Here is a 27,851-nt window from a genome sequence, read left to right on the forward strand (position 1 = left end):
AATCGAAGTACACTGTGTTCACTGAATCCCCCTTGTCCACATGTTTGTTGACCCCCTCAAAGAACTCTAATAGATTAGTAAGACATGATCTCCCTTTACAGAAACCATGTTGACTTTTGCGCAGCAATTTATGTTCTTCTATGTCTCTGACTATTTTATTCTTTACTATTGTTTCAGCTAATTTGCCCAGTACTGACGTTAGACTTACCGGTCTGTAATTGCCAGGATCGCCTCTAGAGCCCTTCTTAAATATTGGCGTTACATTCGCTATCTTCAAGTCATTCGGTACGGTAGCTGATTCATAGATATTTAGGTCAGAAGGGACCATTATGATCATCTAGTCCGAACTCCTGCACAACGCAAGCCACAGAATTTCACCCACCACTCCTGCAAAAAACCTCACACCTATATCTGTGCTATTGAAGTCCTCAAATCGTAGTTTAAAGACTTCAAGGAGCAGAGAATCCTCCAGCAAGTGACCCGTACCCCATGCTACAGAGGAAGGAGAAAAACCTCCAGGGCCTCTTCCAATCTGCCCTGGAGGAAAATTCCTTCCCGACCCCAAATATGGCAATCAGCTAAACCCTGAGCATATGGGCAAGATTCATCAGTCAGATACAACAGAAAAATTCTTTCCTGGGTAACTCAGATCCCACCCCATCTAATAGACCATCACAGGCCATTGGGCCTATTTACCATGAATATTTAATTACCAAAACCATGTTATCCCATCATACCATCTCCTCCATAAACTTATCGAGTTTAATCTTAAAGCCAGATAAATCTTTTGCCCCCACTGCTTCCCTTGGAAGGCTGTTCCAAAACTTCACTCCTCTGATGGTTAGAAACCTTCGTCTAATTTCTAGTCTAAATTTCCTGGTGGCCAGTTTATATCCATTTGTTCTTGTGTCCATTGGTACTGAGCTTAAATAATTCCTCTCCCTCTCCAGTATTTATTCCTCTGATATATTTATACAGAGCAATCATATCTCCCCTCAACCTTCTTTTAGTTAGGCTAAACAAGCTAAGCTCCTTGAGTCTCCTTTCATAAGACAAGTTTTCCATTCCTCGGATCATCCTAGTAGCCCTTCTCTGTACCTGTTCCAGTTTGAATTCATGCTTCTTAAACATGGGAGACCAGAACTGCACACAGTATTCCAGGTGAGGTCTCACCAGGGCCTTGTATAACGGTACTAAAACCTCCTTATCCCTACTGGAAATACCTCTCCTGATGCATCCCAAGACTGCATTAGCTTTTTTCACGGCCCTATCACAGTGGTGGTTCATAGTCATCCTATGATCAACCAATACTCCAAGGTCCTTCTCCTCCTCCATTACTTCTAATTGATGCATCCCTAGCTTATAACTAAAATTCTTGTTATTAATCCCTAAATGCATGACCTTACACTTCTCACTATTAAATTTCATCCTATTACTATTACTCCAGTTTACAAGGTCATCCAGATCCTCCTGTAGGATATCCCTGTCCTTCTCTAAATTGGCAATACCTCCCAGCTTTGTATCATCCGCAAACTTTATTAGCACATTCCCGCTTTTTGTGCTGAGGTCAATAATAAAAAGATGGGTCCCAAAACCGATCCTTGAGGAACTCCACTGGTAACCTCCCTCCATCCTGACAGTTCACCTTTCAGTAGGACTCGTTGTAGTCTCCCCTTTAACCAATTCCTTATCCACCTTTCAATTTTCCTATTGATCCCCATTTTATCCAATTTAACTAATAATTCCCCATGTGGCACGGTATCAAACGCCTTACTGAAATCTAGGTAAATTAGATCCACTGCGTTTCCTTTGTCTAAAAAATCTGTTACTTTCTCAAAGAAGGAGATCAGGTTGGTTTGGCACGATCTACCTTTTGTAAAACCATGTTGTATTTTGTCCCATTTACCATTGACTTCAATGTCCTTAACTACCTTCTCCTTCAAAATTTTTTCCGAGACCTTGCATGCTACAAATGTCAAACTAACAGGCCTATAGTTACCTGGATCACTTTTTTCCCCTTTCTTAAAAATAGGAACTATGTTAGCAATTCTCCAATCATACGGTACAACCCCTGAGTTTACAGATTCATTAAAATTCTTGCTAATGGGCTTGCAATTTCATGTGCCAATTCCTTTAATATTCTTGGATGAAGATTATCTGGGCCCCCTGATTTAGTCCCATTAAGCTGTTTGAGTTTCTCTTCTACCTCAGATACGGTAATATTTACCTCCATATCCTCATTCCCATTTGTCATGCTACCATTATCCCTAATATCCTCTTTAGTCTTATTAAAGACTGAGCCAAAGTATTTGTTTAGCTATTTGGGCCATGCCTAGATTATCCTTGACCTCCACTCCATCCTCAGTGTTTAGCGGTCCCATGTCTTCTTTCTTTGTTTTCTTCTTATATATATGGCTATAGAACCTTTTACGATTGGTTTTAATTCCCTTTGCAAGGTCCAACTCTACTTGACTTTTAGCCTGTCTCACTTTATCCCTACATGTTCTGACCTCAATAAGGTAGCTTTCCTTGCTGTTCCCTCCCTTCTTCCACTCCCTGTATGCTTTCTGCTTTTCTTAATCACCTCTCTGAGATGCTTGCTCATCCAGCTTGGTCTACAACTCCTGCCTATGAATTTTTTCCCCTTTCTTGGGATGCAGGCTTCCGATAGCTTCTGCAGCTTTGATTTAAAATAATCCCAGGCCTCCTCTACCTTTAGATCCATAAATTCTTCAGTCCAATCCACTTCCCTAACTAATTTCCTTAATTTTTGAAAGTCAGCCCTTTTGAAATCAAAAACCCTAGTTGCAGATTTATTTTTGTTAATCCTCCCGTTCAGTTTGAACTGAATTAGCTCATGATCACTTGAGCCAAGATTATCCCCTACAACCATTTCTTCTATGAGGTCCTCACTACTCACCAAAACCAAATCTAAAATGGCATCCCCTCTAGTCAGTTCAGCAACTACTTGATGAAGGAATCCATCAGCTATCGCATCTAGGAAAATCTGAGCCCTATTGTTATTACTAGCACTCGTCCTCCAGTCTATATCTGGGAAGTTAGTCTCCCATGATCACACAGTTTCCATTAGTATTTACTTTATTAAAAACATTAAAAAGGGCTCTATCCATATCCAACTTAGTTCCCGGCGGTCTATAGCACACCCCAAGCACTATCCCTGATGTAAAGGACAGGTTACAGACTATAGTTAATAGTTCCGCAATTTCACATTTGAGTTCTTTCAGAACTCTTGGGTGAATGCCATCTGGTCCCGGTGACTTGTTACTGTTAAGATTCTCAATTAATTCCAAAAACTCCTCTAGTGACACTTCAATCTGTGACAATTCCTCAGATTTGTCACCTACAAAAGACGGCTCAGGTTTGGGAATCTCCCTAACATCCTCAGCTGTGAAGACTGAATCAAAGAATTCATTTAGTTTCTCTGCGATGACTTTATCGTCTTTAAGTGCTCCTTTTGTATCTCGATCGTCCAGGGGCCCCACTGGTTGTTTAGCAGGTTTCCTGCTTCTGATGTATTTAAAAAACATTTTGTTACTACCTTTTGAGTTTTTGGCTAGCTGTTCTTCAAACTCCTTTTTGGCTTTTCTTATTATATTTTTACATTTAATTTGGCAGTGTGTATGTTTCTTTCTATTTACTTCACTAGGATTTGACTTCCACTTTTTAAAAGATGCCTTTTTATCTCTCACTGCTTCTTTGACATGGTTGTTAAGCCACGGTGGCTCTTTTTTAGTTCTTCTACTGTGTTTTTTAATTTGGGGTATACATTTAAGTTGGGCCTCTATTATGGTGTCTTTGAAAAGTGTCCATGCAGATTGCAGGGATTTCACTCTAGCGCTGTCGTCATCAGGAATAAGTTGGAATATGAACAAGAGGCTGCTAGGCAGCTCTCTAAGTCCATATTCTACAGGCCATTATCCTCTGATCCCACTGAGGATTACCAAAAGAAACTATACCATCTGCTCAAGAAACTCCCTGAAAAAGCGCAGGAACAGATCTGTGCAGACAAATGCCTAGAGCCCCGACTAGGGGTATTCTTTCTGCTACCCAAGATCCATAAACCTAGAAATCCTGGACGCCCCATCATCTCAGGCATTGGCACCCTGACAGCAGGATTGTCTGGCTATGTGGACTCTCTCCTCAGGCCCTACGCTCCCAGCTATCTTCAAGACACCACTGACTTCCTGAGGAAACTAAAATCCATCGGTGATCTTCCTGAAAACACCATCCTGCCCACTATCGATGTAGAAGGCCTCTACACCAACATTCCACACAAAGATGGACTACAAGCTATCGGGAACAGTATCCCCGATAATGTCACAGCAAACCTGGTGGCTGAACTTTGTGACTTTGTCCTCACCCACAACTATTTCACATTTGGGGACAATGTATACCTTCAAATCAGCGGCACTGCTATGGGTACCCGCATGGCCCCACAGTATGCCAACATTTTTATGGCTTGCTTAGAACACCGCTTCCTTGGTTCTCGTCCCCTAATGCCCCTACTCTACTTGCGCTACATTGATGACATCTTCATCATCTGGACCCACGGAAAAGAAGCCCTTGAGGAATTCCACCATGATTTCAACAATTTCCATCCCCTCAGCCTCAACCATCAACCTCAGCCTCGACCAATCCACACAAGCAGTCCATTTCCTGGACACTACTGTGCTAATAAGCGATGGTCACATAAACACCACCCTATATGGGAAACCTACTGACCTCTATACTTACCTACATGCCTCCAGCTTCCATCCAGGACACACCACATGATTCATTGTCTACAGCCAAACTCTAAGATACAACTGCATTTGCTCCAATCCCTCAGACAGAGACAAACACCTACAAGATCTCTATCAAGCATTCTTAAAACTACAATATCCAGCTGCTGAAGTGAAAAAACAGATTGACAGAGCCAGAAGAGTACCCAGAAGTCACCTACTACAGGACAGGCCCAACAAAGAAAATAACAGAATGCCACTAGCCGTCACCTTCAGCCCCCAACTAAAACCTCTCCAGCGCATCATCAAAGATTTACAACCTATCCTGAAAAATGATCCCTCACTCTCACAGATCTTGGGAAACAGACCAGTCCTCGCTTACAGACAGCCCCACAACCTGAAGCAAATACTCACCAGCAACCACACAACAAAAACACTAACCCAAGAACCTATCCTTGCAACAAAGCCCGATGCCAACTCTGTCCACATTTATTCAAGTGACACCATCATAGGACCTAATCACATTAGCCACGCCATTGGGGCTCATTCACCTGCACATGTACCAGTGTGATATATGCCATCATGTGCCAGCAATGTCCCTCTGCCATGAACATTGGCCAAACTGGACAGTCTCTACGCAAAAGAATAAATGGACACAAATCTGACATCAGGAATCATAACATTCAAAAATCGGTAGGAGAACACTTCAACCTCTCTGGCCACTCAGTAAAATATTTAAGGGTGGCAATTTTGCAACAGAAAAGCTTCAGAAACAGAGTCCAACGAGAAACCGCTGAGCTTGAATTAATATGCAAACTAGATACCATTAACTTGGCTTTAAATAGAGACTGGGAGTGGCTGGGTCATTACACATATTGAATCTATTTCATTAAGTTAAGTATCCTCACACCTTCTTGTCATCTGTCTAAATGGGCCATCTTGATTATCACTACAGAAGTTTTTTTTCTCCTGCTGATAATAGCTCATCTTAACTAATTAGCCTCTCACAGTTTGTATGGTAACTTCCAACTTACCTGTATTTGTGTGTATGAAATATATATATATCTTACTGTATGTTCCATTCTATGCATCCGATGAAGTGGGCTGTAGCCCATGAAAGCTTGTGCTCAAATAAATTTGTTAGTCTCTAAGGTGCCACAAGTACTCCTTTTCTTTTTACTCTAGTCACTGTACCTTTTAATTTCTGTTTAACTAACCTTCTCATTTTTGCACAGTTCCCCTTTCTGAAATTAAATGCCACAGTGTTGGGCTGTTGAGGTGTTCTTCCCACCACAGGAATGTTAAATGTCATTATATTATGGTCGCTATTTCCAAGCGGTCCTCTTATAGTTACCTCTTGGATCAGATCCTGCGCGCCACTCAGGACTAGATCGAGAGTTGCCTCTCCCCTTGTGAGTTCCTGTACCAACTGCTCCAAGAAGCAGTCATTTAAAGAGTCAAGAAATTTTGTCTCTGCATTTCGTCCTGAGGTGACATGTACCCAGTCAATATGGGAGTAATTGAAATCCCCCACTATTATTGAGTTTTTTATTTTGATAGCCTCTCTAATCTCCCTTAGCATTTCATCATCACTATCACTGTCCTGGTCAGGTGGTCGATAATAGATCCCTACTGTTATATTCTTATTAGAGTCTGGAATTACTATCCATAGAGATTCTGTGGAACATGTGGATTCATTTAAGATTTTTATTTCATTTGATTCTACATTTTCTTTCACATAGAGTGCACCCCCACCCCCCTGCACAACCTGTTCTGTCCTTCCGATATATTTTTTACCCTGGAATGATTGTGTCCCATTGCTTGTTCTCACTCCACCAGGTTTCTGTGATGTCTATTATATCAATTTTCAGAGTAGCAGCCGTGTTAGTCTGTAGCCACAAAAAGAACAGGAGGACTTGTGGCACCTTAGAGACTAACAAATTTATTTGAGCATACGCTTTCATGAGCTGCATCCGATGAAGTGAGCTGTAGCTCACGAAAGCTTATGCTCAAATAAATTGGTTAGTCTCTAAGGTGCCACAAGTCCTCCTTTTCTTATTATATCAATATCCTCCTTTAACACGAGGCACTCTAATTCACCCATCTTATTATTTAGACTTCTAGCATTTGTGTACAAGCACTTTAAAAACTTGTCACTGTTTGTCTGCCCTTCTCTGATGTGTCAGATTCTTTGTGAATGTTTCTCATCTGATCTAGCCCATACTTTATCCTCTTCCATCCTCTTCTCCTGACTAAAACCTAGAGAATCCCTCTCAATAGACTCTCCTCTAAGAGATGTCTCTGTCCAATCCATGTGCGCCTTTGCAGCAATTGGTGCCCCCCGCCCCCCCCCCACACACAGCATCTCTGTTTAAAAACTGCTCAGCAACCTTTTTAATGTGAAATGCCAGCAGTCTGGATCCACTCTGGTTTAGGTGCTGCTGACTTCCCACCCTCCGTCCAGTTACTGAGAGAGGGGTTCTGGGCTGGGTACATTACCATGCAATATCATGCTTCCCTGCAGCACCTTAAACCAGCAGGGGATCTGAAAGGATGCCACAGGTATCCTCCTTTGGGTTACAAGTGACGCTCTCGTCAAGGTGATCGGCTAACACTCCCTTTGCTGGACAGGCTCTTGTCAGAGACCCCAACAGTGTAAATCTCCACCCATCATCTTTAAGGGAAGACCTAATAGGTTCTGTGAATGAGTTACTGCACATGGAGAACATTAGAATGGAGACGGAGGAAGATAGAGCACAGATGAGCCAACGTGAAAGGGTCCTTATGGGTTGCTGTTTCTTCTGCCTCACTAATCTCCTTGTGTATGAGAGAGAGAGAATCTGCCTTGTTAACAGCCCTTTAGGGTCTGTACCAGCAGCAGCCTTACTCACAGGCCATGAATTCGCAATGCTACAGAAATGCAGAGGACCTCTTGACCCGCAGCAGCCTCTTGTTTTACGTCTTTGTTTGGGAGCTGGATGGCAGAAGTTTGACGGGTTGTTTTTGAATCCTTTTGAAAGGAGTTTCAAACTAAAGCAGAGAGAAGAGAACCTCAGGTAGCTTTATATAACTCCCGTAACATCTGAACCTTCCATGTCAACGCAAGCTCATTATTTTTCTATTAGAAACTGGGAAGCAGAAGGGAGATTGTGCAAAGTGAGGCACGTTGGAAAACATAATCCCAGCTATACATACAAAATGATAGGGTCTGAATGAGCTGTTCCCACTCAGGAAAGAGATCTTGGCGTCATTGTGGATAGTTCTCTGAAACAGCCACTCACTGTGCAGCGGCAGCCAAAAAAGCGAACGGAATGTTAGGAACCATTAGGAAAGGGATAAATAATAAGATGGAAAATATCATAATCATAGAATATCAGGGTTGGAAGGGACCTCAGGAGGTCATCTAGTCCAACCCCCTGCTCAAAGCAGGACCAATCCCCAACTAAATCATCCCAGCCAGGGCTTTGTCAAGCCTGACCTTAAAAATATCTAAGGAAGGAGATTCCACCACCTCCCTAGGTAATGCATTCCAGTGTTTCACCACCCTCCTAGTGAAAAAGTTTTTCCTAATATCCAACCTAAACCTCCCCCACTGCAACTTGAGACCATTACTCCTTGTTCTGTCATCCGCTACCACTGAGAACAGTCTAGGTCCATCCTCTTTGGAACCCCCTTTCAGGTAATTGAAAGCAGCTATCAAATCCCCCCTCATTCTTCCCTTCCGTAGACTAAACAATCCCAGTTCCCTCAGCCTCTCCTCATAACTCATGTGTTCCAGTCCCCTCATCATTTTTGTTGCCCTCCGCTGGACTCTTTCCAATTTTTCCACATCCTTCTTGTAGTGTGGGACCCAAAACTGGACACAATACTCCAGATGAGGCCTCACCAATATCGAATAGAGGGAAACGATCACGTCCCTCGATCTGCTGGCAGTGCCCCTGCTTATACATCCCAAAATGCCATTGGCCTTCTTGGCAACAAGGGCACACTGGTGACTCATATCCAGCTTCTCGTCCACTGTAACCCCTAGGTCCTTTTCTGCAGAACTGCTGCCAAGCCATTCGGTCCCTAGTCTGGAGCGGTGCATGGGATTCTTCCGTCCTAAGTGCAGGACTCTGCACTTGTCCTTGTTGAACCTCATCAGATTTCTTTTGGCCCAATCCTCTAGTTTGTCTAGGCCCTCTGTATCCTATCCCTGCCCTCCAGCGTATCTACCTCTCCTCCCACTTTAGTGTCATCTGCAAACTTGCTGAGGGTGCAATCCACACCCTCCTCCAGATCATTTATGAAGATATTGAACAAAACTGGCCCGAGGATCGACCCTTGGGGCGCTCCACTTGATACCGGCTGCCAACTAGACATGGAGCCATTGATCACTACCCGTTGAGCCCGCCTATCTAGCTAGCTTTCTATCCACCTTATAGTCCATTCATCCAGCCCATACTTCTTGAACTTGCTGGCAAGAATACTATGGGAGACCATGTCAAAAGCTTTGCTAAAGTCAAGGAACAACATGTCCACTGCTTTCCCCTCATCCACAGAGCCAGTTATTTCGCCATAGAAGGCAATTAGATTAGTCAGGCATGACTTGCCCTTGGCGAATCCATGCTGACTGTTCCTGATCACTTTCCTCTCCTCTAAGTGCTTCAGAATTGATTCCTTGAGGACCTGCTCCATGATTTTTCCAGGGACTGAAGTGAGGCTGACTGGCCCGTAGTTCCCAGGATCCTCCTCCTTCCCTTCTGTAAAGATGGGCACTACATCTTTAAAAAATGCCACTATATAAAGCCATAGTACACACACACCTTGAATATGTGTACAGTTCTGGTTGCCCCATCTGAAAAAAGATAGATTAGAATTGGAAAAGATACAGAAAAGGGCAACACACATGGTGGGGGGGATGGAACAGCTTCCACATGAGGCGAGGTTAGAAAGCCTGGGACTGTTCATCTTGGAGAAGAGGCGACTACGGGGGGGAGAGGGTCGAGGTCTATCAAACTATGACGGGTGGGGAGAGCATGAGCAGGGATGTGTCATTTTCCCCTTCTCATCACACAAGAGCCAGGGTTCACCTAATGAAATGAATAGGCAGCAGGTTTAAAACAAACAAGAAGTACTTCTCCAGACAACACATAGTCAATCTGTGGAACTTGTTGCCAGGGGATGTTGTGAAGGTCAAAAGTATAAGTAAATTCTAAAAAGAAGTAGATGAGTTTGTGGAGGATAGGTCTATCAATGGCTGTTAGACAGGCTCTGGATGTCCATAAGCCTCTGACTGCCAGGTGCTGGGACTGGACAACAGGGAATGCATCACTTGATAATTGTCCTTCTGCTCATTCCCTCTGAAGTATCTGGCACTGGCCACTGTCAGAAGACAGGGTATTGGACTAGATGGACCATTGGTCTGACCCAGTATGGCCGTTCTTATGTTCTAAAAAAAAAGTCTGCTTAAGTGGTGGTCCCCTATCTTTGGCCAGATCTCAAGAGAGCCATATGTTTATATGTGGAGACAGGGAGGTGGGCTGCAGAAGGAAAGATCTGCCCCTTAGTCTAGTTACCATCTTGTTTGACCGTTATTTTTTATGTCTCTTATGATTTGAGGCGAGCAAACCATTTTCATCCATCAACCATAGGCTTTGTATGCCAGAGCCCTGACACAGCAGAGCTGTGTGTGTCTGCTGCAATAGCTTTCTTCCTAGATCCGACACATCCTCTGTGTCTGTGAACATTTGCTGAGCAGCAGGCTTTGCAGCTGACTGAGTTCCTAAGTACTGATGGAGCTGAGAAACATAGATCCGTACACTGCATCGGTTGTCCCTATCCCTTAGCAAAATGCATTGTCTCTGACCTGCCCTTACCTTAGAGACGGTAGAGTCCCAAAACTTTTCTTGAACCTTGGCGTCTCTGAGGATCCCACAAATTTTAGAGTTAAGGCTTCTGAAGTGCATTTCCTGTCAGTCTCTAACAATCCAAGAGTTCTCTAGATAGGCCAACACAAACATCCCCCACAACCTTAGCTCGTCTCCTGACACCCAAATACCCTTGAATTCCCCACCTCCATGATGAACTCCCCTTCACTTCCAACAATGAGCCACTTGCAGCGCACACATCTAGCGCCTCAGTCACATGCCAATGCTCAGCCTTCACTCCAACCTCAGCAAGATTAAAGTCCTGGATGTTAGTGATAGGTGAGTAGTGTTAAAGTCTCTATAGTGCATTACTGGTGCATGTGAGAGTAAGGGGGCTGAGTTAATCACAGGGCACCAGGGAGCAGACAGAGGGAGAGGGTTGGTGCTAAAGTGGTGAGAGATGCAGAGCTTGTAGCTCCTCCACAGAGGCAGTTGCTCCCTGTGATGAGCTGAAAATGGCTGGAGGTTCAGAAAAACATCTTTTGACTTGTAAATGGACCACATTGGATCTGAGCTCCTTGAGAGACATGCATGAAGCCCCCCAAAACTGGGGTTAGCCTCTTTCTGAAGGACAGCTGCTCTTTAACTTTGCTGCTGCGTTCCCATGAAATGTTTCACCACGGTCTTTCACACTTGCTCCTGGGATGTCTTTCCTCTTAATTGTATGTCCTGTGCAGAACACAAGTGGTCTGAAATGCTGTGGGGCCGCCCTACATTTTGCATCTGCTTCATGTCTCATTGGCCCACCTCACTTTTAAGCTATTTGTAGATGCTGTTCGCTGACCTTTTTCTGCTCTGCTCCTTCTGCAGCTGGAGCCTCCCAGGTCAAATGGAACAAGAAAAACGCCAGCTGTTTAGCAACCAGCCACGATGGGGATGTCCGTATCTGGGACAAGCGGGTGAGCTCCTGTTAGTCTTTGAGTAGCCTCTGCATGTTCCCACATGTGGGATCAAGGCGCCATGCCAGTCCTACACTGCTTCTTCCTTCCTTCCTTCCTTCCTTTTCCCACCCCTCTGAACGATCAGTTTGAGATAAGCGCGGTGCCAGTGGAATCTGAGATTGAAGGAGAGCTGTATCATTGGCCTCCCTCTCTCTGAAAACATACCCCTTAGCACCTTGCTTTTGGCTTCTTGATGGATACTAGTTGCATCAAATATAAAGTGCCCCCTTACCCAGCGCACTGTTGTATTTAACTCCTATGGAACTTTACCACTGTACTTCGCAGTAACTTTTCTCTAGCCTACAAGCCATTGTTTATCTTTCTCTCTGGCTGGTGACGTCTACTGAGTGTGAAGGTGGAGAAGCGCCTCCTTTACCTGGCAGGATCGGGCCAGATTTCTTGCTGCTAAGAACCAGCATGGTGAGAACTAAAATGCCTCTGATTGCAGAAACCCAGCACTGCAGTGGAGTACTTGGCAGCGCATCTCTCTAAAATCCATGGCCTGGACTGGCATCCGGACAACGAGTACATCCTGGCCACTTCCAGCCAGGACAACTCTGTCAGGGTAAGTGCCCAGGGCTCTGAGGGAATGTACCAGTGCCATCCTAAGGGCCTGACCCAGCTCCCACTGAAATCACTGGGCATCTGTCCATTGACTTCAGGGGAACTAGATCTGGTATTAGACATCACCCTCTACAGCAAGTCTTGTGTCGGTCAGTGCACACCTGTCACCCCGAGTCACTGTGTCTGAGGCTGATAGCCCCCCCTTGGGGCCAATTCAGCTCCATTAGTGCAAGGATGTCTCTAACGACACTGTGGAGCACTTGTCGCATGTCCGGCACATGTCTTACACAGAAATATCCCCCCCCGCCCCCGAGAGCGAAGCTCACTGGCTTGTTTTCTGTTCTGTTGAAGTTCTGGGATTACCGTCAGCCTCGGAAATATCTCAATATCCTCCCCTGCCAGGTTCCAGTCTGGAAGGCGAGATACACGGTGAGTGTGAACACCGGTCCCTCTGCCCCATTGCCTTGCTAGAGCCTGGGATGGCCAAGGGAAATTACCTAGTGAGGCATTCCTCCCTGGGAATCATTAGCACTGTTTTTGCTACTGGCTTTTATTAATCTGACTTAAAAACCTCAGTTACAGCACTGATCAGTACGAGTGAGAGAGCATGTTCCGTGAGAACCAGGCTCATGGGAGGGGGTGCCTAATAATGTGAAACTTGGATCTTTCCCAGAGGACTGTAACAGAGACTCACATACATGGGGCTTGCAGCTGGTGTCTAAGTCCTAAAGAAGGCCCTGCAGCTTTGGTTCAGCAGTTCCTTATACCCTCTGTCCGCTCTGTCGCTGACTTACATTGCACCGGTGGAGACAACGCACTAAGAGCGGCAGTGTAGCAGCCTAGCCATGCCTCTTTCACAGTCTCTGCTCAGAGATTTTATCTCTTGAATCTCTTCTGTGAGGGCTTTTTAACCATGCCCATGTATTTTAATGGGCCGCCACGGTTTTTGTGTAGCTAAGAATGCACTAACTTGCTGTCTTTGTGGTGTGAGGTCCAAGGCATTTAAAGCACAAGTTGTTCCTCAGCTTTGGCTATATCTACATTCAAAACATAAAAATCACGGTAGTGAGTCACAGAGCCCAGGTCAACTGACTCGGGCTCACGGTGGGGGGCTAAACATAGCTGCATAGAAGTTCCCACTTGGGCTGGAGCCCAGGCTCAGACCCAGCGAGGGAGGAGGTCTTGGAGTCTGGACTCCAGCCTGAGCAGGAATGTTTACGCTGCCGCTGTTAGCCCAGCAGCGCAAACCCACGTCAGTTGACCCGGGCTCTGAGACCCGCAGAGGGGTTTTTGCACATAGCCTTTGACACCTAGCCATTCAGCATTAGGTTGTACTCACCATCTTCCCCAGACACCAGAATGAGCCTTTCATCACCCCTTCCTCCCTCCCTCCCTCCGGCCCTGTACCACGCCTGGTGTGTATGCACAATACATACTTGTAGTTTAGTGTTCCATTTCAGGGTCAGGACCCCAAACAATTGCTAGTGCGTGAGACCCAAAGAACAACACTCACCCGTCTAGATTGATTGCTGTTTGGCTCAGCCTGTACAAAGAGCAGCAGGAATGGTGGGTGAAGAGGGAGTGCTAAAATCGCTGGTGCTAGGTGGGGTTAGTAAGAAGCAGAAGGAAATGGCTGGTTTTAAATGAGCTGTGGTGAATGCCTCTTTCGAGCACAGTGCACCCCTCTCCTTTCAGGGCATGTTGAGTCCTCTTGCATGGTAATCCCCTTTGAAAGCTCCTCCTTGTAGGATTGGCTCCTGAGCCCCTACAGTCCTCCCTGAAGTCAGCTGGTGGCAGTGCCAGGATGTGCCCTAGTGCCAGTGTGAATGGGAAGATGTTGGAAAGTACGATCAAGGCAGTATGGGGGAGTGAGAGCTGTCAGGCTAACTGTTGTACAGCTGAGCAGCGCCTCTCTGGGTGTGCTTCTCTCCCCTAGCCTTTCAGCAACGGGCTGGTGACCGTGATGGTTCCCCAGCTGCGGCGAGAGAACAGCCTCCTCCTTTGGAACACTTTTGACCTGAACACGCCAGTTCACACCTTCGTGGGACATGATGATGTGGTGCTGGAGTTCCAGTGGAGAAAGCAGAAAGAAGGTGGGCACAGGACCGTGACTGCTGTTCTCATGCAGCTGCCGTTGGTGCACGGCAGCAGCTGGAGTCTGCCTTGCGGCTGCCGTACTCAAGCAATTGCCTTTCTGCTCTTGCCACGACTTGAACTAGCCTCTATCTGCTTTGCAATCCCCACAGAGCGTAGTTTATTGGAACGTGTCCCATTGCATGAGGCCACGCAAACTATTCCTAGGCTAACAGAGCCAATCGAACGAGTGCAGAGTGTATCAACAGTGACTCTTTCATTTCCCACTATCCCATCCGTCTGTTTTTAAATGGATTTTTCAGAATAAATTGTACAACAATAAGATTCTTGCATAAAGCGAAGGAAAAAATTCAAAACTGAGTGAACCCCTCTGAGCTTCACCGTTCATTGCAAGGAAAAAGCAAGCCACAAATATCAGGAGCATCCCATGCAGTAAAAGCTGCATTTTCAGTAGCACCCATGTACTCAATACACCAGCCAAAGGAGGTGGAGCCTGGGGAAAGGAACCCTCCTGCCAGTTTTCAGACCCTAGTCCAGAGGTGGGCAAACTATGGCCCACGGGACCTTCCTACCCGGCCTCTGAGCTCCCGGCCAGGGAGGCTAGCCCCAGGTCTCTCCCCTGCTGTCCCCCCTTTTGCGCCGCCAAGTGGACAGCGTGGCTTGCGCCCACCCACCTCCCAGGCTTTCCAATAAGCCAGTCCTGCCACTCTGAGCGGCATGGTAAGGGGGCGGGGAGCGGAGGGTTGGATAAGGGGCAGGGGGTCCTGGGAGGCAGTCAGGGGACAGAGAGCAGGGGGTGGTTGGATGGGAAAGAGGTTGGGGTGGGGGGCGGGCAGGGGACAGGGCGTGGTTGGATGGGGTGGAGGTTTTGGGGGTGGGGGCGGTTGGGGATGGGGAACAGGGGGGTTGGATAGGCATGGTAGTCCGGGGGGGCCTGTCAGAGGGTGGGGGTATGGATAGGGATCAGGGCAGTCAGGGGAAGGGGGCAGGGGGGTTGGATATGGGGTGAGGTCCCTGGGGACAGTCAGGTGCGGGTGGGGTCCCAGGAGGGAGCAGTCAGGGGACAAGGAGCAGAGGGGGTTGGATGGGTTGGGGGCTCTGAGGGAGGCTGTCAGGGAGCGGGAAGTGGGAGCGGGTAGATAAGGGGCGGGGGCCAGGCTGTTTGGGGAGGCACAGCCTTCCCTACCCAGCCCTCCATACCGTTTCGCAACCGCGATGTGGCCCTTGGGCCATAAAGTTTGCCCACCCCTGCCCTAGTCAGTCATTTTCAAATATAAAAGAAAATCCCACAAAAAGGTCAGATAACCAAACAGATCAATGAGGGCACACACAGGGCTTTAACCTGCACAGCTCCACTGCTGGGACCTCCTCTCTTGCTGTAACCACAGCCCCTGGTCCTTGGTTTACACAAGGGTCTTATGGTACCACTGCCCTCTTTGGGTACAGGGCATGGACTTGATATCTGTCACCACCATTTCGTTTGCGCTGCTCGGTAGTGAGACTGGCAGCACTGGTGCAAACCACCTATCTACACAGATTTAACCAGGACTAATTTCTTCTCCAGAACAGGTCCCCAGGCCCCCCTCCCAATCATTTAATGGAATTTTTGTAATGGCACTTAGGAAACTTCTTCCTTTGGTTTTGCTCAGAGGGATGGGTGTTTGGCTGTTCTCTTCCCGTTGAACATACGTGCTAACCAGTAAGCAGTGTGACCTAGTGACTAGAATACTGGGCTGGGACTCAGGAAATCTGGGTTCTTATCCCTAGCTCTGCCACTGGCCTGCTGGGCAAGTCACCTCCCTCTCTGTGCCTCGGTTTCCCTTTCTGTACAATTTGGATAATGACACTGACCTCCTTGGTAACACACTTGGAGATCTACTGAAAAGAGCTATGCAAGGGGGGGTGTTATACGTTTGATTATTATAACCTCTTACTGCGTCTGTATGCCCTCGTACCCTCACAGAGGCTGGTGCTCCAGACAAAGTTGTCCTGGCTTAACTAAAGGTGTTGTTTAAACTGATTTAGTTAAACTGGGGGATCTTAGTGTGTGGACACTCTTATGTAGGTTTAAACCTGGTCTGTCTCAGTTTAATTGCATTGGTAAATTTACAGGAACAAGCTAAACCAGCGCAAGCCAGTTTTAAACCTATTGAAGCGCATCCACACACAAAGTTACACCAGTTTAACTAAACTGTTTTGAAACTAGTTTAAGTGAAATCCATGCTGTGTGTAGGGCAGCTGCTCGTATGTTTGTGTCAGCCAATTGAGGGCTGGGACCTCTGCAGCATTACAGCCTCAGGTCCTCCAGAGATTCCCAAAATCCTTGGGGGGAGGAGGGAAGGCGGCGGGGAGCCAGAATTTGATATTCCAGATGTAGAAAACCTGTTGTGCTCTCTGCATCCTAAAGGAGATGTTACAGGAGAAACCCTTTTTTTTTTTTTTTTTTTTTTTTTTTTGCTTTGCAATTAACTTTTACATTGTTACTTAGAATCATAGAATATCAGGGTTAGAAGGGACCTCAGGAGGTCATCTAGTCCAACCCCCTGCTCAAAGCAGGACCAATCCCCAATTTTTGCCCCAGATCCCTAAATGGCCCCCTCAAGGATTGAACTCGCAACCCTGGGTTTAGCAGGCCAATGCTCAAACCACTGAGCTATTACTTGGATTTTCAGCTATACAACAGTGTGACGCTTTAAAAATAAGTGCCTCCTAGTAGATCCGATTCATTTCCAGTGATAACTTTCACTGCAAAATGTATTTTTATTTGCATTGCAGTTTTCTCCTCTAACTCCAGCAGCAGCCCCATCCCCATTTTACAGATGGGGAAACTGAGGCACAGAGTGGAACAGTGACTTGATTTGCTATGTGACCTTGGACAATATCAAAGGCAGGAATAGAACCCAGGAGTTCTGACTCCCACTCCAGTGTCCTATCTACTGGACCTAGCTACTTGGTTCAGTCCACTTATATCATAAATAGAGTCAAGTCTGTTTTCTGTTACTTCTAGAAATTATTTTCTCTTCTTTTAGGCTCCAAGGACTACCAGCTGGTCACGTGGTCTCGTGACCAGACGCTGCGGATGTGGCGGGTTGACTCCCAGCTGCAGAGGGTATGCAAAGCACTTTTGGCGTTGGACTGGGGACAGCATTCTGAAGTGCCAAATTTACCATCATTTACTTGTATGAAGTGCGACTGACGGCATCATGGAGAGCTCAGGCACAAAGTCTCTAGGTGCCATCCAGCCTTCTCACTCACAGCTCAGCCCCCCAAGGGTGTGTTTACACTGCACCCTTCTTTCAGCGGCATGGAGTGTACACACACAGCCCCCCTACCAGAGGTACAGATAGCAGAGGAGACAGTGAGGCACAGTTTCGACCAGTACAGACATACCGCTCTGAGTACATACCGCACATGGTTCTCTACTCATCGTCTACACTGCTGTTTATACCCATGAGAGGAGGCCTACGCATGTCTGAATGCTGCATGCCTCTCTGGGGGCCCTTCCCCACCGTGGGGAAAGATGCTGGCATGGGGGAAAGGCTCCGATAGCTCCCCAGTGCTGGAGCCCTTTCCCTCCTGCAGGGAAAGACTCCAGCAGTGGGGAAAGGTTTCCCCGCTGCTGGAGCCTTTCGCTCACATATGGAGCTGCACACCAATGTGGATGCGGTGTGCTTTCTCACTGCAGTGTATGGCTATCCGTATGCTACACGGTGCCACCAGGGTATGTAGTGTAGACAGAGCCTAACTCTGACCTTAAAAGAAAAGGAGTACTTGTGGCACCTTCGAGACGAACAAATTTATTTGAGCGTGAGCTTTCGTGAGCTACAGCTCACTTCATTAGATGCATGCATTGGAAAATACAGTGGGGGAGATTTTATATACACAGAGAACATGAAACAATGGGTGTTACCATACACACCGTAAGAAGAGTGATCAGGTAAGGTGAGCTATCACCAACAGGAGAGCAGTTGGGGGGGGACCTTTTGTAGTGATAATCAAGGTGGGCCATTTCCAGCAGTTGACAAGAACATGTGAGGAACAGTGCCGGGGGGGGGGGGGGGGAGAGAAAATAAACACGGGGAAATAGCTTTACTTTGTGTAATGACACATCCACTCCCAGTCTTTATTCAAGCCTAAGTTAATTGTATCCAGTTTGCAAGTTAATTCCAATTCAGCAGTCTCTCATTGGAGTCTGTTTTTGAAGTTTTTTTGTTGAAGAATTGCCACTTTTAGGTCTGTAATTGAGTGACCAAAGAGATTGAAGTGTTCTCCGGCTGGTTTTTGAATGTTAAAATTCTTGACGTCTGATTTGTGTCCATTTATTCTTTTACGTAGAGACTGTCCGGTTTGGCCAATGTACATGGCAGAGGGGCATTGCTGGCACATGATGGCATATATCACATTGGTAGATGTGCAGGTGATAGTGTGGCTGATGTGATTAGGCCCTATGATGGTCTCCCCTGAATAGCTCTGACCTGTAATGTACAGAAGGCTGCACTGTGCTCTGGACAAATGTGTGCTAGGCAGGAGGTTTTCCACTGGACATACAGAACCTTGAAGGCTTCACAGGAACAGCAAGGCTGTTTTGTCATTCAAATGATTATTCCCGACACCTGAGCCCTGCTGTAAGAGCAGGTTCACTATGAAGTCGTGTTGTCCAGTATCAGTGGGAAGGGTTACCAACTGCCCCAAGATAACTGCAGAATCTAAAACTCTCCAGCAGGCATTGCCTCTGCAGACCTCCGCATACTTGGGTACAGATGACTCAGTGCTGCAGGAACCCAGCTCTCCTAGGGAGTCAAGTCTGAGAATATGTGCACTCTCTTCTGGCGTGCAAAGCTCTGATGGAGACCTTGGTCCCAGCTGGCCTCCCTTGCTTTCTGACTTGCGAGAGTAGCAGCTCTTCAACCCATCGCCTCCAGCCAGATCACACTGTGTCCCGTCACTCGTTAGCAGTAGTCCTGGTTTGGTCTCTTGTCAAGCAGTTTTGCATGATTTGTATTAGTTTTCTCCTATGTCCAGATTCATCGTTTGTATCCCAGGGAGATGCCCATGAGTAAGGCTGGTAGTTTGCTGTGTCAGCGCGCTTGTTTTGGTCATTACTGTGTCCTTCTGCCTCCCCACGTTTGTCTGTTCACCCTCTCCTGTGTCTTGTAAATCCAGGCTGTGAGTTCTCTGGGCCTGTTGGCTATTTGTCTGGGCGTTGCCCAGCCCAGTTGGGTTGTGGCCCTTAATTTGGGGCTGCTAGTCCCGACCATAGTGTAAATAACAATGGCAAAAATCCTAGTACTGGCTTTAAAAAGCAAAGCAAGTCATGGCACGTGATATTCTTGTACTGATCAGTTTGTCATGGGATGGTATTAGAAAAGTCAAATCTCCGTTATTTTAGAATAAAACTTGGCTAACCGTTCGTTAATATATCCCTCTGCTTGCTACATGGACATGCACACAGAGCCACGTTTGCAAGTGACGAGGGGAGATGTGGTCGAGCAGGCTGGGTGACAAAGGCCAGGCCTCTTCTCTGATGAAAAGCCATGTCTTTTGTCACAGGGTGCCGGCAGGAAAGCAGTGCCATGGTCTTTGAGATGTGGCTGTTGCGCACACGCCCACCTGGCTAATTTAAGCTCCCTGGGGAGATGAGCTGCTCTGTCATTCCTCATGTATTTTGGGCTGCCTTTGTTTGATCCCTGTGACACAGCACATGGGTGTGCTTGTTCTTTTCAGCTGTGTGCTAACGATATCTTGGAAGGGGTTGACGAACTCATTGATGGGATTGCCCTCCTGCCTGAGCCGGATAAGACCCTCCACACCCAGGACTCTGAACCCCAGCATAGCTCCGGGCATGCAGATGAAGAAGGTGAGAGAAGTTCTTTTGCTGTTTGAAATGGAAACCTTTTGGAGGTCATCTCTAAGCCAGTGGTCGTTTGTGCTCTGAGTAAGAGACTGACGTATGCCTGCTTAACTGTCCCTTGTGGAAGGGTTCGACATGACCCTGCCAAGAAACGGTCATCCACCTGTGGAAGGAAAAAACACCCAAAAAGCAAACTGGTTCCTTGTCTCTATTGTTAGTAGCATTGATTTGCATGGCAGTATTGCCTCAGAGTCTTGGGCATGGATCATGGCCCCATCATGCCAGGCCCTGGGCAAAGGCAGACCTAGAAAGATGGTTCCTGCCCCATGGAGCTTACAATTGAAGTGTAAGACCGGAGACAGCAGGTGGATGCAGACAGATGGGGAGTCCAAGGAAGTTGGTCAGCGTGATGGGCAGTGGCTTGGCATACCAACTACCGAGCCATTGTCAGTGTTTTCGTAGGTTGTTAAAAGGAGGAGGGAGAAAAATTGTTGTTCTTCACCTCTGAGGACAGGACAAGAAGTGGTGGGCTTAAATTGCAGCAAGGCTGTTTTAGGTTCGACATTAGGAAAAACTTCCTAACCGTCAGGGTGGTTAAGCACTGAAATAAATTTCCTAGGGAGGTTGTGGAATCTCCATCATTGGGGATTTTTAAGAGCAGGTTGGACAAACACCTGTCAGGGATGGTCTAGATAATACTTAGTCCTGCCATGAGTGCAGGGGACTGAACTAGATAACCTCTCGAGGTCCCTTCTGGTTCTATGATTCTATGAAATACAGCACCTCTTATCCTAGTCTAGAGCACCCTTAATGAGCCATGGCCGTGGCTCTCTCCTTCTGACCTGGCAGCTCATGTGCTCTTATGGGGCAGAATGTGCTCTCTTGTCTCTCCCCACAACTAAGAGTTAACCCTTTTGCTGCCCAGCTGGGCATAGGATACATTCACCCTGTAAAAATTGCTCCATTGCATCCATTTGATTCAAGTTTTTAAGCTTTCCTTTGCAGCCATGAGGGCTGGATTTTTTTGTGTCGCTAGAGTAGATATGTTTCAGAGTAGCAGCCGTGTTAGTCTGTATTTGCAAAAAGAAAAGGAGTACTTGTGGCACCTTAGAGACTAACAAATTTATTTGAGCATAAGCATATTTGAGCTGTAGCTCATGAAAGCTTATGCTCAAATAAATTTGTTAGTCTCTAAGGTGCCACAAGTACTCCTTTTCTTTTACAGTAGATATGGGGACAGAGTAGGCAACAAGGTTTGTAACAGATTGGTTCCTCGTTGCCTACTCTGTCTCCATATCTACTGTAGCGACACCATCAGAGGACCCAACCACATCAGCCACACCATCAGGGACTCATTTACCTGCACATATACTAATGTTGTATATGCCATCATGTGCCAGCAGTTACCCTCTGCCATGTACATTGGCCAAACCGGACAGTCTCTACATAAAAGAATAAATGGACACAAATCGGACATCAGGAATGGTAACATACAAAAGCCAGTAGGAAAACACTTCAGTCTTCCTGGACATTCTGTAACAGATTTAAAAGTAGCCATACTTAAACAAAAAAACTTCAGAAACAAACTTCAAAGAGAAACTGCTTACAGGTGTATAGCCCACACTCCTGCTGGGAGAATGAGTGAGGTGTAAAAGCCCATCTCCTTTCTAACAGCCTGCTCTCTGTGGCTGCCTGCTGTGGGGATTGGCTGTCTCAGAATGGTGGCCAAGCTAGCGCCATCCTTTTGTAAACGGGAAGAGGCAGGAGGCCCCAACTCAGGAGAAGGGAATCTTCCTCCTGTTTGTATGCTTTAGCTGTCAGACAGGCCACGTGAGCAGTAGACCTGGCAGCTAGATGTACGCATTTAAATGTGCACACTGCACCTTGGCTTGGAATTCGCCTTGCCAGAATTCTAGACCCCTTTGCCACATTAAAAGTGCAAATGATTAGCACAAGTAATAGTAAACCCAGCAGCCTCCCAAAGCCAGGGAAGCAAATGAACCCTGGCTTTCACTGCACCCCTCCCTGCTTGAGAGCCTGACTCATTTGATGGCTTTACAGGATGTCCTAAAGCCATCAGACTTGGGGTCTCTTGGAGCAGGTGCGGGGGTGAATTCCAAAGCGCAGAGCCCTTGCTGGGAGCCAGGAGCTACAGTTCTTCTGTCCTCTGCTCTGGTAATATCGCATGGGAGGGTCTCTCTTGAGTAGGCAGGGCTCAAGCCAGTTAGGCCTTTGTAGATTAAAACCAAGCCTTAAACTCCACCTGGAAAGAAGCAGGCAGCTGGCCATTATTTGCAAAGGATGGGCTCTCCAGGGCCCCATCCAGCCTGCGGTTCTTCCTGCTGGCTTCAGAGATTGTTGTCTGTCTGGCCCAAGGGCTGGGCCCACTCCCAGACAGCTGAGTCGTACCCATGGTCACATGCTCTTTGATGGTGTGTGCCTGTTGCTGTGGGCACCTTGCGCACTGGGAGACTGGCGGTTCCCCTGAAGCTTCTCTTTCACAGCCTGCCTCAGCCTGTTTGTTTTCCTTTTCTCCTGCCAGCTTTAAAGGAAGATTTCCAGAACGACCTCCTGGTGGGAAGAAAATCGGACCAGCTGGGGCTGCCGCAGACACTGCAGCAGGAGTTTTCCCTTATCAACGTGCAGATCCGTAACGTCAATGTAGAGGTAGAGGGAGAATTTCCTCCCGCTGACAGCAGGGGATGCGGGCAGGACTGGATCGCCTAGTATCTTGTGCTGGGGACCCTCTCCAAGCACTACAAGGCTGATTGCTTTAAGTTGGACTATGGATGCAGGACGTTCCCCAGGCCAGTGGTAGGAAGTCACGGGTACAGGGAGTGGGAGGTGCAGGTATTTCTAGGCCACAGATGCACAGGGTGGCGGAGGGGTGGGGAGGTATTTCCCAGGCCACAGCTACAGTCTTGCTGTAGCTGTTAAGTGGCAGACTGGGGAAATCTCTCCTGGAAGGAAGCCACTGTAAGAAGTTCCCCAGTGCTGACGTTCTCTGGCGGGGCAGTGGCTGGATCTCAGGTGGGGTGATTCCGAATGGCTTATGCCCCTGGGGGTGGCCAGGGGCTGAAGCCCTGAAAGTGCTCTGGGAGCTCATTCTTTTGCTAGGAGTCAGTGTTGCCCCTTGTGATGTTTTGTAAGCGTGTGGCGTGAGTGCTGGCCTGAACTCAAGTTTAAAACCTATGATTGGGGGCTCCTAATGAGGAGGAAGGTGGGGAGCCCTGGAGCTCCTTCTGCCCCACCTCTCCCATTCCCCAGCTGGTGGTTCTGGAAGCAGCCAGGGAGAGCCTTGGGGTCCCTTTCTCCTACCTAGCAGGCCAGGTGCACTGCGCTGGGTGAGCCCCAGAGCCCAGCATCATCATTACTTGCATTATAGTGGAGCCTGGAGGCTCCAACAGAGATCAGGGGCCCCATTGTGCAAGGTGCTGTATATGTGCATCTAATGAAAGACAGCCCTTATCCCAAAGAGCTTATCTTAATAGACAAGACAAAGGGCCAGAAGGGAAACTGAGGTGCAGAGTGTCTCATATCAGGTCTCATATCAGGTCAGTGGCAGAATCAGGAGTAGAGCCCAGGTGTCCCGAGTCCAGCTCCGTGCCCTAGCCATTAGGCCACACTGCCTCTTAGGAATTGGACTCTCCCTTACACAGCAGGCTCCTGTTTGTGTATGGTGCCTGCCAGGAGGAGGCAGAACTGTGTGGCTTAGGGGAGAGCTCTGGAGCAGCTGACTGGGGAGGTGGTGGTTACAGGGTTTGTCTGGCAGGTGCTGCTGTTGCCCTTTTGGAGCCAAAGGGCCAGGCTCTCCAGAGGGGGTGCATAGGGTTAACCCACTAAACGAGGAGCTGCCCAGTGACAGGGGAAGGACTGAGAAGGCCATATTAAGAATGGATTCTCCCAATTCTTGCCTGCAGCTTCCACTGCAGAGTGGGCTATCTCCCTGCAGTCTCAGTGCAAAGCTGGGAAGTGCTGAGCCAGTCCCCCATTTGTGTCTGGAGTTTCTGCTATCTCTGTGTTTGCAGCCCCTGTGCACAGTGTGCATTGCAGCCTAGTGGGGCCTCTGCAGAGGGACCAGCCCCTTGTGGCGGATTTCAGCCACAATATGGTTAAAGGCTCTGGGAGGTCTGCGTCAGAAGTGGTTTCTTTTCCATTCTCAGATGGACGCAGTGAATCGCAGCTGCACAGTGTCTGTGCACTGTGGGAACCAGAGAGTCAAGATGCGGGTGATGTTCCCAGCGCAGTATCCCAATAATGCTGCACCCTCCTTCCAGTTTGCCCCCACTACCACTATCAGCTCCACAATGAAGGCAAAGCTGCTGAAGGTAGGGATATATGTGTGCGCCCTGCCTGGTTTGAGCCAGACCCGCTAGCCTGTTGCAAACCCAGACCCAGGTCTGAACCATGTCCCTAACAGCTGTAGGCTTAATTGAAAGCAGCTTGGGAAGTGTTCCTATCTTTAACACTCAGATGCTCAACTCCCAATGGGGTCCAAACCCCAAATAAATCCATTTTACCCTGTATAAAGCTTCCAGTATCTTTGGAGGTGGACAGGCTATCTCTTTAGCCAGCTGAAGACCAAATGGAGGGGTTTAAATAGATTTAACTCCTAGGGGTTTAAATAGATTTTCTCTTGTGGGTGGAGACCCCCTCCTCTCTCCTATGCAAAGTCCAGCTCCAAGATGGAGTTTTGGAGTCACATGGGCAAGTCACATGTCCATGCATGACTCAGTTTTTACAGGCAGCAGCCATTGTCCACATGCTACCTTGAACGTCCTCATGTAGACTTCTTATGTGGATTGGAGCCTTACAAGATCTGTTGTGCGTTAAGTGCTTCCTGATTGGGCACTTAACTTGCAAATTCCTTTCTAAAGAAGCTGACCAAATGCCTTACTAAGGTTACAGCCAGTATTCATAACTTCGAATACAATAATGACACATGCATACAAATAGGATGAATAGATTCAGTAGATCATAGCCTTTACAGAATCATAGAATATCAGGGTTGGAAGGGACCTCAGGAGGTCATCTAGTCCAACGCCCTGCTCAAAGCTCAGAGATATTTTACATGGTATATGTAGCATAAAACATATTCCAGTTATGTCATATATACATTCATAAGCATATTTCCATAAAGTCTTATGGGGGGCACCATCACGGGGGGGCCCAGTACTAAGAGCAGATCTTAAACATGCCAACCTTGGCCTAGATCTCCCAGACCTTTGTGACAAAGTGAGGAGGGCAAGGTCCTAGATAAAAATACCCCTTTACATAGGACCTAGAGAAAAACAGTGATCTAGATGCATCCCTGGTGCAAGTGCATCATTGACTTCATTGGGCTTACACGACGGATGCTGTTGGCCCATGGCAGTGTGGTCTGCAGCCAGTGTTTAAAGCCCCACTAGGGGAATAATCCGTGTTTGCAGAGTGGAGGGGGCAAACTAGGGACAAACAGTTATTGTCAAGGGGGAGGCTTAGAGCAGTAAGATTTAAAGGATTCCCGGGCTTGTTAACATTTGTTTGTCTGTCTTAAGTACTTCTCTGTCCCCAGTCAGTGTAGTATCTGACCACCTCAGTGCCTTACTGGATTTATTCTTGCACCCCGCTGGGAGGCAGTAGATCTGCAGCAGAACCAGGAGTTGAACCTGAGCCTCCCAGCCATGTTTTTATTATTAGAATTGCATTAGCACGTAGGAGCGCCTCTCCTGGAGCTGGACCCCACTGCACTAGGCACTGTACAAACCCAGAGCAAAAAGATGGTCTCTGCTCCGATGGTCTCTGCCCCAGTGAATAGCACGGTGTGTTTCTGTAGCACCTTTATTGCAGGGGTCTGCAGCATGAGCTGATGTAATCTTTGTCACCACTAGGTGGTGGGTCAATATCCCCCCTTGCTTTATGGATAGGAAAATAAGCACAGAATAGCTGAGACTTAGCCAAGGATACACAGCGCGTCCGTGGCAGAGCCAGTAATAGACTCCAGTGATCTGACAGCCGGTGTTGTGCCTTAACATGACAGTCCTTCTCAAAGCAGAGCACAGGTCAGTTTGCCTGTACTGAGGGCTCCAGGAGGTCTTCCCTGGGCCTCCAGACTCTCAGTATGGACTCTAGCAGCTCAGCTGCTTTGCAGATGAAGAGCTGGTGGGGAGGTGTGGTTATGGGTAAGATGACCCAAGTTGCATCTTGTGCCTGTTCCAGATTTTGAACGACACTTCCCTGCAGAAGGTGAAGCGGAACCAGAGCTGCCTGGAGCCTTGCCTGCGTCAGCTGGTCTCCTACCTGGAGTCTGTTGTGGTAGGAAGGATTGCACGCTTTTCCTGCTTTCCTCCTCTCCCTACACCTTCTGCCTTTGCAGAGCTCCCAGCCTTGTCAGAAACCCCGCTTGCCATTGGTGAGCTCTGAGACTCGGCCTGTGTAGATGTCTGGTAAATGGGGTGGGGGGAGGGAAAACTGAGCATGTGATTGAATGCACGCAGTTCTCAAAATCAGACCCTGAGGGTTTGTTGCTCCCTGAGTTCAGAAGTTTGAAGTGTCTCCTTGGCTTTGTACTCCCAGCCTGTGCCAGCAGGGGTCGCTGCAGAAAAGTGTGGAGGAGGTCTAGCCGTGGGCAGTGGTGAGCTGGAGCCGGTTTGCACCAGTTTGCTGGAACTGGTTGTTAAATTTAGAAGCCCTTTTAGAACCGGTTGTCAGACAACCGGTTCTAAAAGGGCTTCAGGACAACTGGTTCTAAAAGGGCTTCACACTCAGGCCCGCGGAGGCGGAGCGGAGGTGAGCTGGAGGTGGGGGCGCAAGGAGGGCCGCCTGCACCGCAGCAGGTAACCCGGGTGGGGGGTGGGCGCAGGGGAACTGCTCCCCGCCCCAGTTCGCCTCTGCCTCCGCCTCCCTGGGCCTGAGTGCGAAACCACCGCTTGCTTCTCAGCCCTCCCAGGCTTCACGCGTGAACAGCTGATTTGCGGGAAGCCGGGGGTGGAGAAGCAGAGCGGGGAGGAGGCGGAGCGGAGGTGAGCTGGGGCCAGGCATGGGGCGGGGAGCACCCCAGCTCACCTCCGCTCCACCTCCTCCCCACTCTGCTTCTCCAGCCCCGGAGCACCCACAGAGTTGGTGCCTGAGGCACCACTTTTGATGTGATCAGTGGCGGGAGCGGCCGTTCCCCCTGCTCCCCCCGCAGCTACGCTACCCCATCCCTAGGAGCCAGAGGGACCTGCCGGATGCTTCCTGGGAGCTGTCCCAAGTAAGCACCTCCGGGACTCCCCACCTCCCCCCCAAGCAGGTCCCTCTGGCTCTTAGGGACAGGGTGGGCACCCACTACGGTGGCCCACGAGACCCTCCTGCCCAGTTCTGGGGGAAGTCAGGGGAGGGGGTTGGATGGGGCAGGAGTCCCGGGGGGTGGGGGTGGGCCACGACCCCCTTGTGGGGTAAGGAGGGAACCGGTTGTTAAGATTTTGGCAGCTCATCACTGGCTGTGGGGGAACTTACAGCTACTCTCCTTCCTACAGTAGGTGTCACTGGGGGGTCTGGCGGGGGGGTGCTGGTTGTGGAGGGAGAGCTGGCTCTGGGAAATTGCCACGCAGGAGAAGCTATAGAGAGTTGAAATATTAACTCTTGCTTGGGCTGGTGGCTTCCCGACATCAGGACATGGGAGGAGCAGTGCAGGCTGGGCTCTGACCGAAAGAGCCTTCCACCCTTCTTCAAGGGACCTACGTTTTTTTCTTTAAACAAAGCTAGTGAGGTGGGTTTGAGCTCAGCATGG

General features: G+C 48.1%; 1 protein-coding gene across 4 annotated transcripts in view; it reads left to right on the forward strand.

Moving 5' to 3' along the window:
- WDR59 (WD repeat domain 59) overlaps positions 1 to 27,851 on the forward strand; it is an 83,903-nt gene that overhangs the window by 22,738 nt on the left and 33,314 nt on the right. For all 4 annotated transcript variants that reach the window (XR_012641539.1, XM_074968315.1, XM_074968313.1 and 1 more), the window contains exons 7-15: positions 11,462 to 11,550; positions 12,041 to 12,157; positions 12,508 to 12,585; positions 14,093 to 14,249; positions 17,280 to 17,359; positions 19,975 to 20,107; positions 22,644 to 22,768; positions 24,265 to 24,429; positions 26,300 to 26,395. Coding sequence is in view for 3 of the 4 variants with exons in the window: in XM_074968315.1 (XP_074824416.1) it covers positions 11,462 to 11,550; positions 12,041 to 12,157; positions 12,508 to 12,585; positions 14,093 to 14,249; positions 17,280 to 17,359; positions 19,975 to 20,107; positions 22,644 to 22,768; positions 24,265 to 24,429; positions 26,300 to 26,395 (1,040 nt within the window). In the remaining variant the exon portion in view is untranslated. The remainder of the gene's footprint in view (positions 1 to 11,461; positions 11,551 to 12,040; positions 12,158 to 12,507; positions 12,586 to 14,092; positions 14,250 to 17,279; positions 17,360 to 19,974; positions 20,108 to 22,643; positions 22,769 to 24,264; positions 24,430 to 26,299; positions 26,396 to 27,851) is intronic.

This window comes from Natator depressus, chromosome 12 (genome assembly GCF_965152275.1).
Source record: "Natator depressus isolate rNatDep1 chromosome 12, rNatDep2.hap1, whole genome shotgun sequence".
NCBI classification, from domain to species: Eukaryota; Metazoa; Chordata; order Testudines; family Cheloniidae; genus Natator; species Natator depressus.